This window comes from Microcebus murinus, chromosome 8 (genome assembly GCF_040939455.1).
Source record: "Microcebus murinus isolate Inina chromosome 8, M.murinus_Inina_mat1.0, whole genome shotgun sequence".
In the NCBI taxonomy this organism is placed as follows: domain Eukaryota; kingdom Metazoa; phylum Chordata; class Mammalia; order Primates; family Cheirogaleidae; genus Microcebus; species Microcebus murinus.
Genome location: NC_134111.1, coordinates 34,049,777 through 34,067,700, shown reverse-complemented (window position 1 = coordinate 34,067,700; position 17,924 = coordinate 34,049,777). Strand labels below are relative to the sequence as shown.

General features: G+C 32.8%; 1 protein-coding gene across 8 annotated transcripts in view; it reads left to right on the top strand.

Moving 5' to 3' along the window:
- PRPF40A (pre-mRNA processing factor 40A) overlaps positions 1-17,924 on the top strand; it is a 52,707-nt gene that overhangs the window by 12,303 nt on the left and 22,480 nt on the right. For all 8 annotated transcript variants that reach the window (XM_076005546.1, XM_076005545.1, XM_076005544.1 and 5 more), the window contains 5 exons: positions 3,912-3,992; positions 5,141-5,171; positions 7,028-7,041; positions 16,677-16,787; positions 17,793-17,913. In XM_076005546.1, the coding sequence (XP_075861661.1) occupies positions 3,912-3,992; positions 5,141-5,171; positions 7,028-7,041; positions 16,677-16,787; positions 17,793-17,913 (358 nt within the window). The remainder of the gene's footprint in view (positions 1-3,911; positions 3,993-5,140; positions 5,172-7,027; positions 7,042-16,676; positions 16,788-17,792; positions 17,914-17,924) is intronic.

Genomic DNA, 17,924 nt, shown 5'->3' with positions numbered 1-17,924 from the left:
GCTTGCAGGCTGGATTCCCCATTAGGTGTGGTATTAAAACAAACAAAAAAGAATAGACAACTTATTAGGTTAGTGCAAAAGTAATTGCGGTTTGGGACCCTGAATTTTAAATCATTATAACTAGATTCCTTTATTAATCAAAATAGGAACCATTACAATCAACACATTTTTGCCAACGAGAAATACGTTTGTTTATTCCTGTAGCTTAAAAATCCATGCTTTGGGATTTGACAAACTCTTGGAAAGCATTTTCTTTATCCTGCTGGTTGTAGAAGTGTTTTCCTTGCAAAAAGTTGTCGAAATACTTGAAGAAGTGGTAGTCGGTTGGTGAGAGGTCAGGTGAATATGGCAGATGAGGCAAAACAATTCGTTCAGCTTTTGAAGCGGTCAGTTGTTGTCGTGGAGAAGAATTGGGCCCTTTCTGTTGACCAGTGCCAGTTGCAGGCATTGCAGTTTTCGGTGCATCTCATCAATTTGCTGAGCATACTTCTCAGATGTAATGGTTTTGTCAGGATTCAGAAAGCTGTAGTGGAACAGACCACCAGCAGACTAGCAAACAGTCACTATGACTTTTTTTGGTGCAAATTTGGCTTTGGGAAGTGCTTTGGAGCTGCTTCTTGGTCCAACTACTGAGCTGGTCATGTCAGGTTGTCGTATTGAGAAATGGTTCTTCATTGTTGCATACAAGAAGAGAAGATGACACTTCAAAATGGGGTGCACCCACTTACTGAGCCTTTCACCTTTCTAATTTGCTTCAAATGCTGAACAACTGTAGAATGGTCAACCTTGAGTTCTTTAGCAATTTCTCATGTAGTTTTAATTTTAAGAGGATCAGCTTTGATGATTGCTCTCAATTGGTCATTATTAACTTCTGGTTGTCAACTTCTAACTTCCATGGCTGGCCACTGCACTTTTCATCTTTAAGGCTCTTGTCTCCTTTACAAAACTTCTTGAACCTCCACTGCACTGTAAGCAGTGTAAGCACTGCACCACTGTAAGCAATTCCTGGGCCAAATGTGTTGTTGATGTTGCGAGTTGTCTCTGCTGCTTTGTGATCTCAAATAAGAAAATCACTCTGATTTGCTTTTTGTCTAACATCAATAATTTCCATACTGTTAAATATAAAATAAACAGCAAGTAATAAGTCATTAGCAAAAATCCTAAGGTGAAAAATGTGCATTAACATAACCACATTTATTTAAGAATGCATTCCAATATCAAATGCCAGATTTCAGCAATGCTAAAACCACAGTTACTTTTGCACCAGCCTAATAGAAAAGAATCTGATCTCAGATTTGTGATGCTGCCAAGTAACAGGCATAAGTCAACACAAATTCTCTGAAAGAAAGCAGCTTTAAAGAGAGGGATTGAAAATCTGTCCTAGAATTTATGGAAAATGGAAATCTTCATAACATTTCCACGGAGTAGATTCTTTAGGTTTTCTGTGATGCTGAAGCCTCTGAAGGAGCTCTAAATTTGTCAAATTCTTATAATAGCTTTTCATACAAATATATAATATTTTGCATATTTATGTTTTTGTTCTTTGGTTTCGTGTTAACAATGTCACAGCTTTGTTTTAAATTGTATTAATGGTTTATTTACTTTTAGAATTTTCAGTTATCCATGATTTAAGACTTGTAGATGAGTTTCAGGTAAAACAAGCTTTAACTAGTTGCCACCCCCTCAGAATTTACTAAGATAATGAAGAAGAATGTAGCTTTTTATTTGACAATAAATTTCATTCCATAACCAATACCATGATTTCCATTCTCTAAAGGAACATTTTTGAGATGTTTAAAAATTTGAGGTACGAGGAGGATAGAGAACTATGGTAAAGCACTGTATGTTCTTTAATGATTTTCAAATATCGTTTCCTATAATTCTCATAAGCCTAGTGTAGTAAACTCTTATTACATATAGGGGTTTTTGTGGCTTTTTTTTTTAAACAGGATTTGGTCTTTTTTTTTTTTGAGACAGAGTCTCACTTTGTTGCCTAGGCTAGAGTGAGTGCCGTGGCGTCAGCATAGCTCACAGCAACCTCAGACTCCTGGGCTCAAGCGATCCTTCTGTCTCAGCCTCCCAAGTAGCTGGGACTACAGGCATGCGCCACCATGCCCGGCTAATTTTTTTTTTTTCTATATATATTAGTTGGCCAATTAGTTTCTTTCTATTTATAGTAGAGACGGGGTCTCGCTCTTGCTCAGGCTGGTTTTGAACTCCCGACCTCGAGCAATCCGCCCGCCTCGGCCTCCCAGAGAGCTAGGATTACAGGCGTGAGCCACCGCGCCCGGCCCTTAACAGGATTTGGTCTTTGTGTGTGTCAAAATGTTTCAGTTTGAAATTAAGATTCATTTGTATAGCCTGCTGTTAACCTGAGGAAATGTTCTATTGCATGGAGATTTTACCCTACTTTTAAAATTTTAATTCTTATGAAAAATTACTTTGATTTGTTTTTCTCTTAAGTTTTCAAACTTTGATTTCCCAGTTTAGCTTAGAATTCCAGTTTTGGATATGTTACTAGCTTTTGATTTTTTTATATAAGCCATTTTAAGGATTAGGCTGTTTCTCTTTTGCCCACCCTGCTTCTGGGTTGCTTTCCCCCATAATCACTTACCTGATTCAACTTACTTTGCATTAGCTTAAAGCAAAATTAGTTGTGAGAATATATCTGTTGGGTGAGATATATGGGCTAGGAGCAAGCCTAGTTCTTTCTAATTTGATTGTTATATTATTTTTCACTTGTTAAGTTATTTCTCTGGTTTTTTTAGTCTGGATGATGGAGGCTTGTCAGTGCTTCTATTTCAAATTCTGTACCTTTTTTTAAACATTATTTTGAGCATGCTTCAGGTAGGCTATCACATTCTTCTACGCAAACTTTATGTCAACAAGTTCTTGATTAACATGTATAAACAAATTTATTGGTTGTTTTTAATCCATTAACTCCATGCTACTTCCTTTTAGTAGGTTCTTCAGCTTCGTTTTGCTTCATGAGTTGATTTTCACAAATAATAAGATTCAGCGCATGAATGTTCTTATCTACCTTTAGTAGGCTTTAATGTTTATGTTACTCCTGACCAAATGCTTATTTCTTTTCTTTTTTTCCTATTTCTCAAATTATTTAATTTGAAACTGTTGAATAATTACATTGTTCCTTCCTATGATTATTGTATGTATTTTCCCCCTCCCAGTTTCAGTAGATCCTTTTGATGTTCATATTAAAATCAGAATTGTAATGTGGAATTATACTAATATAGATGAGCATTAGGTCACATCCTTAGGAAATTTATGTTAATCTTCATGATTTGTATTTTCACTTAGTAGAATTAATTCATAGATTTGAATGGCAGTCATTGGTAAACTAGATTGAGTTTCCAAACTAATATCTTCAGACATGTATGTATGTGCCTTAAGTTCTCCGTAGGAGAGAGAATAGATGATTGGGGGTTTAAAAGTTTGTTTTCTTGTATTTTTTTAAAGTCACTGTTTGGATATTAAACACCTTTGATCTAGGATTTTGAAAGAGAACAGATTGTTGTAAAATTTATTCAATATAGATATTAAAAGTCAAAGGTGAAAAATACTGAAAAATTTTTATCTTAAATTCTCTTACTCCAAACAAGGGAGGAAAACATAAGTGTTAGATTAATGCTAAAAGAAAATTGATTTTCTTAAGTTTAGGCTAGAAATAACATAATAGTTCAAACTTTTTAAATTTGAACTATACATATAAACTGTGACATAAGTATTAAAATAGATTATTGAAAAAGTACTTCATTCATTCAACAAGCACTTACTAAGCATACTGTCCATGTAGTATAGTGTTCAGTGGTTTTTAATCTTAAGTTATATGATTTTTAAAGTCATTAAATACTTTGGTCTTATAAAGTAACCTTTTTTTACTTTTGTTTTAGATGCCTGGAATGATGTCTTCAGTAATGCCTGGAATGATGATGTCTCATATGTCTCAGGCATCCATGCAGCCTGCCTTACCGGTAATCATGTGAAAATAAGTATTTTCTGTGCTGCTTTGACTGATTACTTAATTTATATATGAAATAATATATATGTATTTTTCATTCAGTTGTGTTAACCTTTTAAGTGCTGCTGAAGTCCTGTAATGTAATATGAGAATTACAGTGGACTTTTAGTTTCTGTAACTTGAATGATAGGCATTTACCTTTTTTCTATATTAATATTATAATAAATGTACATTCTTAGTTCTTAAGCTAATTCCACATTAAATAAGACCAGACTATCAAAAACCATAATTTGTGAGCCAGAAGGATTTTTCATTTTAATTTTAAAGTGTAGACACTTGCTTTATTGAGTGCTAATGAAAAGTTGATAGAATGTGATTTAATACTAGATTTTGAAATCCACATTTTATGAGACCTCAGCTATGACAAATTAGAAAAATCCTTAAACAGCTTTACTACCCCGCTAGCAATATATGTTGGTATAGTAGTATAGCAATATATAAGTTAGTATGATATTCAAATTAGTTTAAATTCTTTACAACCACTAGTAGGTTATCAGGTAATAGTGAACATGTGTGGCATACTCCCTTGGGGGGGGGGGTGGTAAGTTTTCAGTGTCTTATCTGAAATCCTTAAGGCCAGATATATTTCAGAATTATTTCTAATATTGGAAAGTAACACATTGTACATTCTATGTCTTATTTCATAATTTCCTGTGGGGTCTAGAAAATGTTAATTTCTAACATATTAATGTTTCTACAGCAAACCTAATGGACAATTACTCTGAGGTGTGATAAATAAACATTGTAAAGACTTCATGTTCATTCTGAGTAGATTTTGGGGCCATACTTGAAAAAAACTTGTTTTTCAGAGCTTTTTGGGTTTTCAAATTATGGGTAAAGGGTTGTGGATCTGTGTATTCTTGGTGACCATATAGCACCTAAATGAAAGTGCTTAAGAAGCCCCAGATTTCTGATCCCTTTTACAAGTTATAATCAGCTCAGGGAACTGAGACCACTAAAACTTTTGTTAAGAATCTTTGAGTCACTGGCTTGAGAATTATCCATAAAAAAGAGATTGGTTTCACTGTGCTTTGTGAGGACTTTATGTAAAATATAGTTTTAACAATGTGAATATTACTAATTTCATTTTTCTTCTTACAGCCAGGTGTAAATAGCATGGATGTAGCTGGAGGTATGTACACTATATATGATGGTATGTATTATACTTCATTTGGGGAGTAGCAGCCCTATTATAATGAGTAATAAAAGCAGTGTCTTCTTTGGCTTTATAATCACCTCCTGATATTTCTTTCTTGATCATAGTTTTAGGTCAGAGGTTCTAGACCACATTTGATCTGCAGATAAACTTTGGCTTACACAATGTTTTGAAATTTTGTATTATAATTATTGCTAACATTTAAAGTCTGCAGGTTTTATATAAAGTTTGAATTTATCTTGCCAAGTTGTTAGTGCTCAGTCCTGTTGACACAGTAGGTGTTCAGAGAACATTTGTTAAATGAATGAACTCTGGTTAAGTTCATGTTTATACTTAGCAAACATAGGAAAGGGATAGTGGCTCCTTACTTTAAATGTGGAGTATGCAGTCCCCATGGCCTTCTGGACTACTTCACATTCATTTCTTTGTCATCTCATGGCCCTTGTGGTTATTGGAGTTTGTCCCCTGTCACAATTTTTTTTCTCATTATTTACCAATAACTGGCCATTTTAACTGGCTTTGATATATAATAGTAATGCCTCCATTATTCATGAATAGTTTTCCACATAAATTAATATTCCAGATGCTGAAATTTATTCTGTGATTGTACCAAAACATATTTTGTTTTAAACATTATTGGTTGAAAGATATTTGAAACATACTGTGTGCTTCCCTGCAGGTTTATATGTGACATGATTGGTCTTTTTAAGATGTTTCACAGATTTCATTATATATTCAAATGAAAATGATGTTCTGAAAATACTTACTGCAGTTTTTTTTTCTTAGCTATCTAGAGCTGGGTACTATTAACCCTAGTAATTCTGGAAAATTATATTAAATTTTCTTTTTAATTACTTTTAAAATGTGTTGGCTCTACTATTGATGTCCATAGTAGCTGCTTCTGAGTACATTCAGTATATATGAACTTTGTTTTGTTTTGCATACAATCTTTGTTTTCTTTTTACATACAGTTTTCTGTTACTAGTTTCTAAAGTTAAACATTATTAGTATGAGTTTTATGACTAAGGTGCATTTCAAAGATCCTTAAGAGGTTTTCTGTAGTTGTATAAGGCAGCACCATCTAATACAGGGGTCCTCAAACTTTTTAAACAGGGGGCCAGTTCACTGTCCCTCAGACCGTTGGAGAGTGCGCACTGTGGGCCCTGGAACAGGTCCGCTGCTAAGCAGGACAGACAACGGCGGCAAAAACACAAGGAGGGCAGGATAAATGTGCTAGGCGGCCCGCATGTGGCCCGCAGCTGTAGTTTGAGGACGCCTGATCTAATATAACTTTCTGCAGTGTTGGAAATGTTCTGTAATCTGTACTGTCAAGCGTAGTAGTCACTAGCCACATGTAGTTATTATTTGAATTGTGGCTAGTACAACTGAAGAACTGAATTTTTAAAAATTTAATCTTAATTTAAAATTTTAATTTAAGCAGGGATGTGTGGTGGCTAAGGTCTACTGTATTATACAGCACAAGCCTGGAATCTAGATAGTTGTAGTTACCACAAATCTAAAGCCGGAGGATCAGAGGTCAGAGGCATTATTGTTCTTTGGTGTTATATATAGCAGAGGAAGAGGAATTAGACAAGATAGACACCCATGATAGCAAGAAGAGAAACCAAAGGCAAAGATGAATACGTTTCAAACTGGCTCCAAGTGGGTTTGTAGATTGAACATTCAAATTCTGAAAGTGCTTTGCATTGTAGATGTTTCTTTTGTGGGAAATAGAGCAGGCACTTAAGTCATATGGGACAATCTCAGGATTGTTAGTGAGAGAGGAAGAAATAGTATGAATAAATATTAAAACTTTTTTTTTTCTTTTTTAGGTACATCTGGTGCAGTGAGTACTCTTTAAACTTCTAGTGTATTTATTTCATTATACTTATCCTTATTTTTATTCTAAGAATTATCTGCTAATTTAATCCTTACATTAATCTTCAGTTTTCCCTTTCTATGCCAATGGGTGAAAATTTGATTTATTTTGAAATATAATTTTGATGGGGTTAATGAGAGGAATGGGAATTATATGTATCAGTTTTTACAAGGATTTGATTTCTCTCCATTACACTTAAAAAGGAAGCAGAACTTATAGGTGCATAGTAGTTAACCTGGTAATTGTTACTAAGCACTGCATTAGAAGATGCTATTTTTTATATAGAAAAATTTATGTACCCATTTTCAACACTGCAAACCTAATGTAGAATTTTTTAATATGTAGTAATTTTAAGAAACACTTTTTGCCATACCTTCCCTAATACTACGTTAGAAAGAAAAATGGCATGTTCAGAATTGCTTTGATATTTCTTTAGGAAGGGAGAGAATGATATTATAAGGTAGTCTTTCCCCTTTTGCTCATGCTTCTATGTATGATACTCTGTTAAACATTTTTATACCGTCCCATGTTTTAGAAAAACAATGTTAATCCTATGTCCCCACTTAAAGATGGCCATTTTATGCTTATTAATATTATCTCATTTTTTTAGCCTAAAATATTTTTTTTGTGGTTTGTTTTTAGCTGTTCTTTAAAGATCAACAAAAGGAAGAGTTTATGTGTATAATCTCTTATAATCATAGCAACATTCTGAGAGATGGTAGTTATCCCACTGTTGTGGTTGAGGAAAGACAGGCATCTTTGAACTGATTATATATATATATATATGTTAATAAATTAAATTTGAGGGGAAAAATTTCAAATTGAGAACCTCATTTAAATGTTTTTGAAACATTTGTGTATCTTTTGTGTTAGAAGTTGAATGATTACAAAATATCCATCTGATATTCTTCTATTGTAATACGTACCTGCTTTTGAAAAAGGATAGCTTCATGTTTTTCCTGCTTATTTAAGCAATGGTTTATTGGGAGGAAAATGAAGCAGACGTAAATTATGAAGAAGATAGTAAAATTCACACTTAATTTTTCGACCATGAGTGACCTACCAGTGAAATTTTGCTGATAATCTTTTCGGATATGTTATTTAAGCATAAAGAAATGTGTGTGTGTGTGTGTGTGTGTGTGTGTATACATCTTTTTACATAATTGGGTCATATTATATGTGCTTTTAAATTATCTGTAAATATATTTTTGTATTTTGTTTTTCTCTTTTAAAAGTTAATTGTGAAAAATCTGTGTAAGTTCCCCAACGTAGATGTAATATCAGTAGTTTAAATGACTTCCTAAAGTATTCTTTAGCATCGAGACACACGAATTTACTTAACCATTCACCATTTTTATCACTTTTACCAAGTGATAAAAATTCAGTTTATTTCTAGGGTCTCACCCTTCCCCAAATATAAGCAATCAGTCTTTCTAAGAAAGATTACAGGAGTAAAGCTTCTGGGATGGAGAGTAGGTACCTATGTTGTTTTTCAAGAAGAATATAAAATGAACATTTCTAATAGTACTGTAGTAGCATTTCCTTTTCTCTAAGAATCTCTCGTAGCAATAGCCCAGTATCACTTGTTTGTTTAATGACAGCATGGATTTGAAGTGATAGTTCTTATTTAACTTCTCATGAGATTTAACATTTTATTTGCTATTTGGGTTTCTCTTCTGTTAATCTATCTCCATCCTGTCCTGTTTTTCTGTTGGACTATTCTTTTGTTTGTTCCTTACCACTTAAGAATTCTTTAAATGTTACAGATATTAATCCTTTATTAGTCATGAATTTCAAATATTTTTCCTAGTCTGTCATTTGTTGATTTTTGCTTTTGATATTACTTGCTACACCATTTTTTATTTTAATGTAGTCACATATGGTTATCCTTGTTTTCTTACTTTAACTTTTGATGAATTATTTTTTAAACATTTTTTTTTATTTTAGCATATTATGGGGGTACAAGTGTTAAGGTTACTTATATTGCCCATGTATTTTTTAAACATTTAAATATCCCTCTGTTTTAGTGTTTTCAGCTTTGATTTTACTCTTGACCTGAATTTGCTTTTTTTCCCCACTGTTGTTTGAGACAGAATCTTGCCCTGTTGTCCTTGCTAGTGTGTAGTGACATCATCATCATGTTAATAGCTCACTGCTACCTCCAACTCCTGGGCTCAAGCAATTCTTCTGCTTCAGCCTCCTTATTAGCTGGGACTACAGGCATGCACCCACATGCCAGGCTAATATTTCTACTTGTACTTTTGTTCAGGCTAGTCTCAAACTCCTGGTCTCCTAAAGTGCTAGGATTGTAAGTGTGAGCCACTATACCCAGCCTTGGTTATCCTTTCTAGCTTTTGAGTATCTTGAAATTTTATAAGGGTATCTTCATCCCTTGTGCTGCTCATAAAGTTTCCTGTATTTTCTTAGAAGATTTTTATACCATTAAGTGTTTGATTCATCTGGAATGTCTGTAAGATAGATAAGCAGTTGTGTCAGGTGTCTTATCAAAGCATTTTTTCTCACTTAATTGAAATTTCTTTTTTGTCATATACTAAATTCTCATGTATTCTAGCATCTATTTCTGGGTTTCCTTTTCCACTGTTTATTTCTATTTGTATATTTCTAATCTAGCATTAATATTTTTTTCAGTTAGGGTGGCTTTAATATTTATTTAATAAGGCAAGTGTTTAATTCCTTCTGAATTCAGTTTGCTATTATCTTATGTAGGTTGGTTGTGTCTGGGCAATAACCCCTATCTTTCTATTCCTTAGAACAACTTGAATAAATAAGGATTAGCTTACTTATTAACAGCTTGATAGAGCAGAACTAAAAACTGTCTGGACTAATACTTTTTGAGGATAGAGGTTTTGGATTATCATTTCAATTTCTTTAGTGGTTATTGATCTCTTCTACTTTTAAGTTCTAATTTTTGTCTTTCTAGAAATTATCTCTTTCATTGGCGTTTTCTAATTATTTAGCATAGCATTAAAAATCATAATAGCTCTCATTATTTTTTGTGTGGGGGGAATTTCAGTTTCTTTCTGCTATTGTCTTTATTTCCTTCTTGGTTACTTTTTGCTCTTTTTTTTTAAGCTTCTAGTACAAATTTAACTATCTAAGTTTTGATATACAGAGTTTTCATTGTCATTTTGCTCTAATGATTGTGTTTTCTTTTTCCTCCATTGGATTTCTTTATTAAAAGGTTATTAAGTGGTATGTTTTTCTTGGTTTACAGATAGGGGACTTTTTTAAAAAATAGACTTTATTAGAACAGTTTTAGACATACAGCAAAACTGAGTGGAAAGTACAGAGCTTGCCCCATATAACTTAGAGTCCCTCTCCCACTATTTAACATCTTACAGCATATTGGTACATATGGTACAACTGATGAGTATACACTGACATATTATCACCCAGTGTCCAGTTAACATTAGGATTCACTTTTATACATTCTGTGTATTTTGACAAATATTAAATGAACTCGTATGTATCCACTATTCTGATAGCATGCAACATAGTTTCATTGCCCTAAAAATCTTCTGTGCTTTAAACCTATTCACCTATTCTGTGTCCATATATTTGTCTTTTTCAGAATTTCATATAGTTGGAATTACATAGTGTGTAGCCTTTTCAGATTGGTTTCTTTCAGCAATGTGCATTTAAGGTTTCTTTATTGTCTTTTCATGGCTTGATAGCTCATTTCTTTTTAGCACTGAATAATATTCCATTGTCTGAATGTACTACATTTTATTTATCCATTCACATACCAATGGACATTTTGGTTGCTTCCAAGATTAGACAATTATGAATAAACCTGCTTTGAACATCCACTCACTGATTTTTGTGTGGACATAAGTTTTTAACTCATTTGGGTAAATACCACAGAGCATGATTACTGCATTGTATGGTAAGAGTATATTTGGTTTTGTAAGAAACTGCCAAACTGTCTTCCTGAGTGGCTGTACCATTTGGAATTGCTAACGGCTGTGAATGAGAGTTCCTGTTGTGCCATATCCTCACTAGCATTTTGTGTTATCAGTGTTTTGGGTTTTTGCCGTTTTAATAGGTGTATACTAGTCGTATCTTGTTTATGTATGATGTGGAGCATCTTTCCATTTCCTATATGTATGTCTTTGATGAAGTGTTTGTTCAGATCTTTTGCCTATTTTTCAATTGGGTGGTTCATTTTCTTATTGTTGAGTTTTAAGAATTACTATATATTTCGGATAACAGTCTATCAGATATGTCTTTTGTAAATATTTTCTCCCAATCTGTGGCTTATCTTCTTATTCTTTTGACAGTGTCTTGCAGAGTAGAAATTTTTAATTTTAATGAAAATTGCATGTTATTTCAGCCTATCAATTATTTTTTCCATGGATTGTACCTTTGGGAAGTATTTTTTATAAGCCATACTTCTCCGTTATGATCAGACAGCACAGTCTGTAAGATTCTTTGGAGTTTATCAAAGATTCATTTATGTTCTTGTTCAAGGCTAATTTTTAGGAATATTCTGTATGCTATTTATTTAAGGTTATTTTGTTAGTTATTTTAGGTTATTCCTTTATCATGGCTTATCGTCAGTCATCTGCTTGGGTCTAAGAAGATGGTGTATTTAAGATCTTTAACTAGAAAAGATAAGTCATCTGTTTCTACCCGTATTTTCTTGTTGTTTCTGTGTGCATTTCAAGGCTAAATTGCCCTCTGCATATGTTTTCAGGATAAGTTTTTGATCTGTTACCTTTTACTGGGATACAGTATCCCTCTTTCATTTGCATTATGGTTTCTGCTTTAAATTATGTTTAGGTGGAATAGACAGCTATCCTAGATATTTTTATTTCTATTTGCCTTGTAAAATCTTGTTACATTGTGAGTAAGCTACTTTTCCCGTTTTTATTTTGAGATACTTATTGCCTAGTCAAAGAATTTTATCTTATAACCAGCTGTATTACCAGATTCTCTTATTAATTTAGAATAGCTTTTTATTAAAACTAGATTTCACTTGGATTTTATATGTATAAAAATAGCAGTAAAGGCAAGGGAACTATTTCTTCCCCCAAATTTATGCTGGTCATTTCTTTTTATTGCCATGGTATATTTGCTAGCATTTTAGTGATTGCAGAGGCATGTTTTGTTCATGATTTTTTTTTTCTTTCTTTCACTTTTTTTTTTTTTTTCTTTTTTACCATCACAGTTCACTGTAACCTTAAACTTCCAGGCTTGAGCAATCCTCCTGGCTTCATTCCCCCAAGCAGCTAGGTCTCCAGGAGCATAGCACCTTGCCGAGCTAATTTTGTTTGTTTGTTTTTTAACTTTTTGTATAGATGAGGTCTCACTGTGTTGCTCAGGGTGGTCTGGAACTCCTGGCTCAAGCAATCCTCCTGCTTCAGCCTCCCAAATTGCTGGGATTACAGGCATGATCTACCACCACTGGCCTGTTCATGATTTTAATGGAAGTGGCTTTAGAGTGACATTTGTTTTTACTAAATTGCCTTTTCTCATTTAGTGTTTTTCTTTTTATTTAAGCATTTTTGCTTTTATTTATTTTTGAATACTTGTGAACTCATGGTTTTCAGGATATGATTTGATCATACCAAGTTTAATAGTCCAGCCTTGTTTTTTCTTCATTTGATTTTTAATAGAAATAATTTCTTTTGAAAATTTCTCAATATTGAACCACTCTTGCACTTCTGCAGTAAATTTTGCTTTGTCAAACTGTATACATTGCAAGATTTTATTTGGTAATATTTATTTAAATAGTTACATTTAACTTTATGCTGCTTTTCTTTTTTGGTACATCTTCTATTGGGTTTTTTGTTTGTTTTGAGGCAGTCATGCTCTCTCGTCCCTGGTAGAGTGCAGTGGCATCATCACAGCTCACTGCAACCTCATACTCTTGGGCTCAAGCGATCCTCTTGCCTCAGCCTCCTAAGTAACTGGGACTACAGGCACGCACCACGACACCTGCCTAATTTTTCTGTGTTTGGTAGAGACGGAGTCTTGCTCTTGCTCAGTCTGGTCTCGAACTTTGGAGCTCAAGCAGTCCTCCCACCTCAGCCTCCAAGAGCCCTGGGATTACAGGTGTGAGCCACCGTGCCTGGCCGAGTCTTTTTAATTAATAGAGAGCTTTTTATCTTTTTTCACAATGTGAAATAATATAACATTACAATTCACTGTACTTTAAAGGTTATATAATATTCTACTGTAAAGCCATCTGTTTGGGTATCTTTCAGTTGTTCCTATAGTACTTGGAATATTCGAGTGTGACGTGCTTGTACTGGAGTGAATTTTGATAAAGTATTTTGCTTGGAAATCATTTCCTGTAGGTTGTGAAATTGTTGTAAATCTATGTGTCATTGTGTTCTTCCTCAATTCTAATCTTAATTTTTGGCTTTTTCTTGTTTTTTCTATTTAGGGTAGCGAGGAGATTTTTCTGTGTATTTAGTTTGGATTTGGCCATTTTTTCTCTTTCAGTTTCATGAAATTCAGCTTAGACATTGTATAAACACATATGCTACATATGTTACATACATCAAGTTGAATTTGAGAGTATTTACAGCTCTCTGTTGACTAGCTTTTTCCTATCTTTTTCTGAATCTGATAAGCATGTTAGCATTCTTGGTATAATTAAACTTGACTTTCTTAGATATTGTTCATTATATTGCAAATAGAATATGTTGATAGTATGAATGGACCATATTGATCTTTTCCTGTGGGTAGATATGAGTTAACTAATTTTTCACCATTGTAAGTAGAGAACATCTTCATACATGACATGTTTGAAGTAATATCAGTGATACTTTTTGAGGTAAAATTTCAGGATCAAGAGATAATATTTGCATTTTTAATATTGATACGAACTGCTAAACTGCCTTTCAAAGAATTTATACTGATTTCATTTCCAACAGTAGCATAAGAGAGTACCCTTTTTCTCATACCCTTTTAACATTGTTAACAGTCTTTGTCAATCATCTGATGAGCTAAAAGTTTCATTTAGTGTGTGCTTCTTTGATTTGCTAATGAAGTTGATCCTCTTATTATCTGCACTGTATTCTGTTTATAGCCATATTTTTTATTAGTTTATCTTTTGATGGTAGCAGATTTTTGGATATTAAGGATAATGATATTTTTGTCCTTTATTTTGCAAATGTACTACCATTTATCCTCTGTTTTAAAAAGTTTTTATTAATTTCCCATAACTGCCATTTCATGTCTGATTTTTTTATTACCACAATAACTATGTTGGTAACAAAATAATTGTGGTCCTTAGAAGCAAATATGACTAGTTGTTTTAGTGTCATTTTATGAGTCCCTGTGAGCAAGTTATAAATCCTCCTAGAGGTTGTTCTTTTTAATCTATAGAATAGAGTGCTTATACCTGTGTTATAGTGTAGTGAGGGTTAAATCATGTAATAGGTAGTGAATATTAAGTTGATTGCTATTTGGTTTTTTAGCTTGTATGTCTCCTCTCGTTCCCCATTATTTGGTTGACCATATACTGCCCCTTTCTTTTTTGTTTAGTTATCTCATAAATTCTTGTAAACTTCCTCTTTTCTTGATGTACCCATTAGCACATATGATTTGGGAAGTTTAGATATAGTTTTGGTAATTATGGTAGACCTCTGTTTAGGTAGTGTGATTTTGAGATGCTACTGGGTTCATTACATTTTTTTTTTTTAAAAAAGGATAAATACAGATACCTTTATCTTAGCACTATTTAATTTATTAAATATCTGTACAGTTGAAGTTTATGTACTTTTAATTTCATTGCTTCAGAGATAGTACAATTATCCAGTACAAGTTGCTAGAATAAGTTAAAGAATTTAACATACCTTTGGAATTATCTAATTATCCTGCTACATTATGCAGAAATCCATTCTGTAAATAGTCATGTCTGATAACTTATCTCACTATAGGAAGAGCCAATCACATTATCAAACAGCTCAAATTTTATAGTTATTTCTTTGGATTCTAGTAGCCATGTATAATTCCTTTACATTATTAACACTAGTTCTCTTTTCAGAGGTATAGAAAATAAGCATCTTAATTATTCAAATCACATTGATTTATATTCAAGTCACATTTTCTTGGCTCTCCATCCCCAAACTTTGCAGGTATTCCTTCAGTCAGCTAATTTTCAATTAGCTTATTTCATTTCACCTTTTAAAATCTGAAATTGGAGTATATTCTATAACCCATTATGTCTTATGACCTCCATTGTCCAGGTGGCAATTATGGCTTGTCTGTATATGAGTGAACAACAAAAGTGCCAATATCAAAAGAATGTATGTCAGTGGTTTGGAAGAAAATGCTAAAAGTGATGGTATAGTACTCTGTTATCAGCTAGGAATAAAATTATAGCCCCCAAAATTGGAAAAGCAATGAATCACATGTGTTCAGCCACATTCCCAAAGCAGAAATCAAAAGTAGGTCAGCTCTTTCTCAGTGAAGTTGATAAGGAAAAAAGAAAGTTAGATGAGCTTTAAATAAGTACAAAAGAAGGTTAAGAACCAGTTTTTAGTGGTTTTCACTTCCTTTATAATTTTTTAAAGAAATACTACACTACCAATATTCTTGATGCCTCAGAGGGTGTATTATTTGGAATATAATGAACATCAGCAACTCTGATACAAAAAGTAGTCTCATTGTGAAGAGGACTATCTTAACTACCTTATTTTTCTCAAAAGTGATATGTGATAAAATCATTGTCTAAGAATAAATCTTTCGATAAGTTTGAAGTAAAATCTGAGTGGTAAAAAAACATGTGAAAGTTAAATAGTCTTATGTCTTAGATTTGAAGAAATGTGGTGGTATAGATTGTCTTTGTAACCCTTCTTCAAGCATAGTTAAGTTTGTTATCATCTGAAATATCTGGTGACCTCAATTGGATTCACTACCTTTGATGTCATCCGGTAATTACCTTTGCAGCATCATGTCTATTGATCCCTGAGATTTCTTTAGCAACTTTTAGTCGGTTCTTAGTATGTTCTCTTGGACCTTTGGAGTAGATTTGTATTCTATATCAAACTAGTTTCATTCACATAAAATTTTATCTCACCTATCCTATTTTGAAGCATTTGGATTAACATTTTATCCCTTTTAAATTTCATCTTGTTGATAAATTCTGATTGCCATCCAAAAGCTGTCTCTTCAAGTTTTGATAGCTGTGTCTTTATAGTATATCATTTTAGAACTTTGTCCAATTTGATATAAATATTCTTTGTACTAGAGTAGATGAACATATAATCAGTTCATCTATATTAGGACCTAGTTCATACATTTTTTCATCTACTAGGCATGCATTTCTATTCTGAAAGATTGTCTTACATACGTAAGTTACAGAGTTACTGTTCTTACTGTAATTCTGAGAGAAATCTTAAACCTTGAATTGATCTACACTGCCCTTAAAGTACTTTAGGTAAAAATATTCCATTTTTCAGTTCTCTGCCTACTTGCATGGATAAATTATTCTAGAAGACTTTAACTGTCAAAACATGCTCATTTTATATTTAATTGATTTCCTTATGTTGATATAAATCTATTGGTATTCACTTTCAGTAACATTGTTACATAATTTTTATCTTTTTGTTATTTTTATTCTTTAGAAATCAATGTGGACTGAACATAAATCACCTGATGGAAGGACTTACTACTATAATACTGAAACAAAACAATCTACTTGGGAGAAACCAGATGATCTTAAAACACCTGCTGAGGTAAAAGTTTGAGGACTAGAAATCAGGGACTGTTTAGTAGATAGGGCATATTTTATTTCATTCCATGTTGTAAATTTTACTATTTAAAATATATAGATATGGAAGTTAAAGTTGAAGGAATAAACTGAGTTAAGCAATATTGCATGTGGTTTAATTAGAAATTCTGGGATGCTAAGTAAGAGTTTACATGGCACTCCATGCTATGCTTTAAGTTGCTTCTTAGCTGGTAGTATACCTTTTTGTTTTCTTCTTATTTAAGGAATTTGAGAAAAGATAAAAGTATTTTCCAGGCTAACACACTATATGCACAGCAATGCTTGGGAGGGGAGGTTGGTAGATATGTTTTTTATTTATCCCAGTACTGACTTGTAGTGTGGTATTTATTGAGTATATATTTTGTCCAAGACACTCTGGATTCAGGTTTTCAATAGCTTTCTTATACCACCCTAGCAGGTTTTATATATTAGATTTTAAGTATTTCATACCTACATTATTTTCTTATGTAAGTTAATTCATATAGAGTTGTAATAAACTATCATGAAACTGAAATCTAAGCATGACTAAACCAGATTTTGCTTTTTGCAAATTTTATGTTTTACTTGTATTAGTATTTGATAAATCTGTTTATTAAATATGGATGGTTTTTATTTGTTAAATTTGTGGTGATTTTTGCCTGTGGTGGGAGGTAAATGATAAAAGTACAAAGGATTTGAAATTCAGATAGAACTGGTTTTGAATCCTGTCCTATTACCTTAAACAAGTTACTTTCTCTCTTCAAGTCAGTCTGTAAATTTCGAATAATGGTATAAATTTTGTAGTGTTGTAAAGATTAAATAATATATCCAAATAACATCACTTAGTAAGTATTCAATAATTGATAGCTTATATCGTCTCACAAGTTTTAGAATTGTGCAGTTTGATGATATCTAGTGAAAACAGCCATGTGAATGAATGATCAGTGATGCTGAATATATTACTATTGACTAAAAGTTTTTTCCTCTTTAGCAACTGTTGTCTAAGTGTCCCTGGAAGGAGTACAAATCTGATTCAGGAAAGCCTTACTATTATAATTCTCAAACAAAAGAATCCCGCTGGGCCAAACCTAAAGAACTTGAGGATCTGGAAGGTAAAACAGGA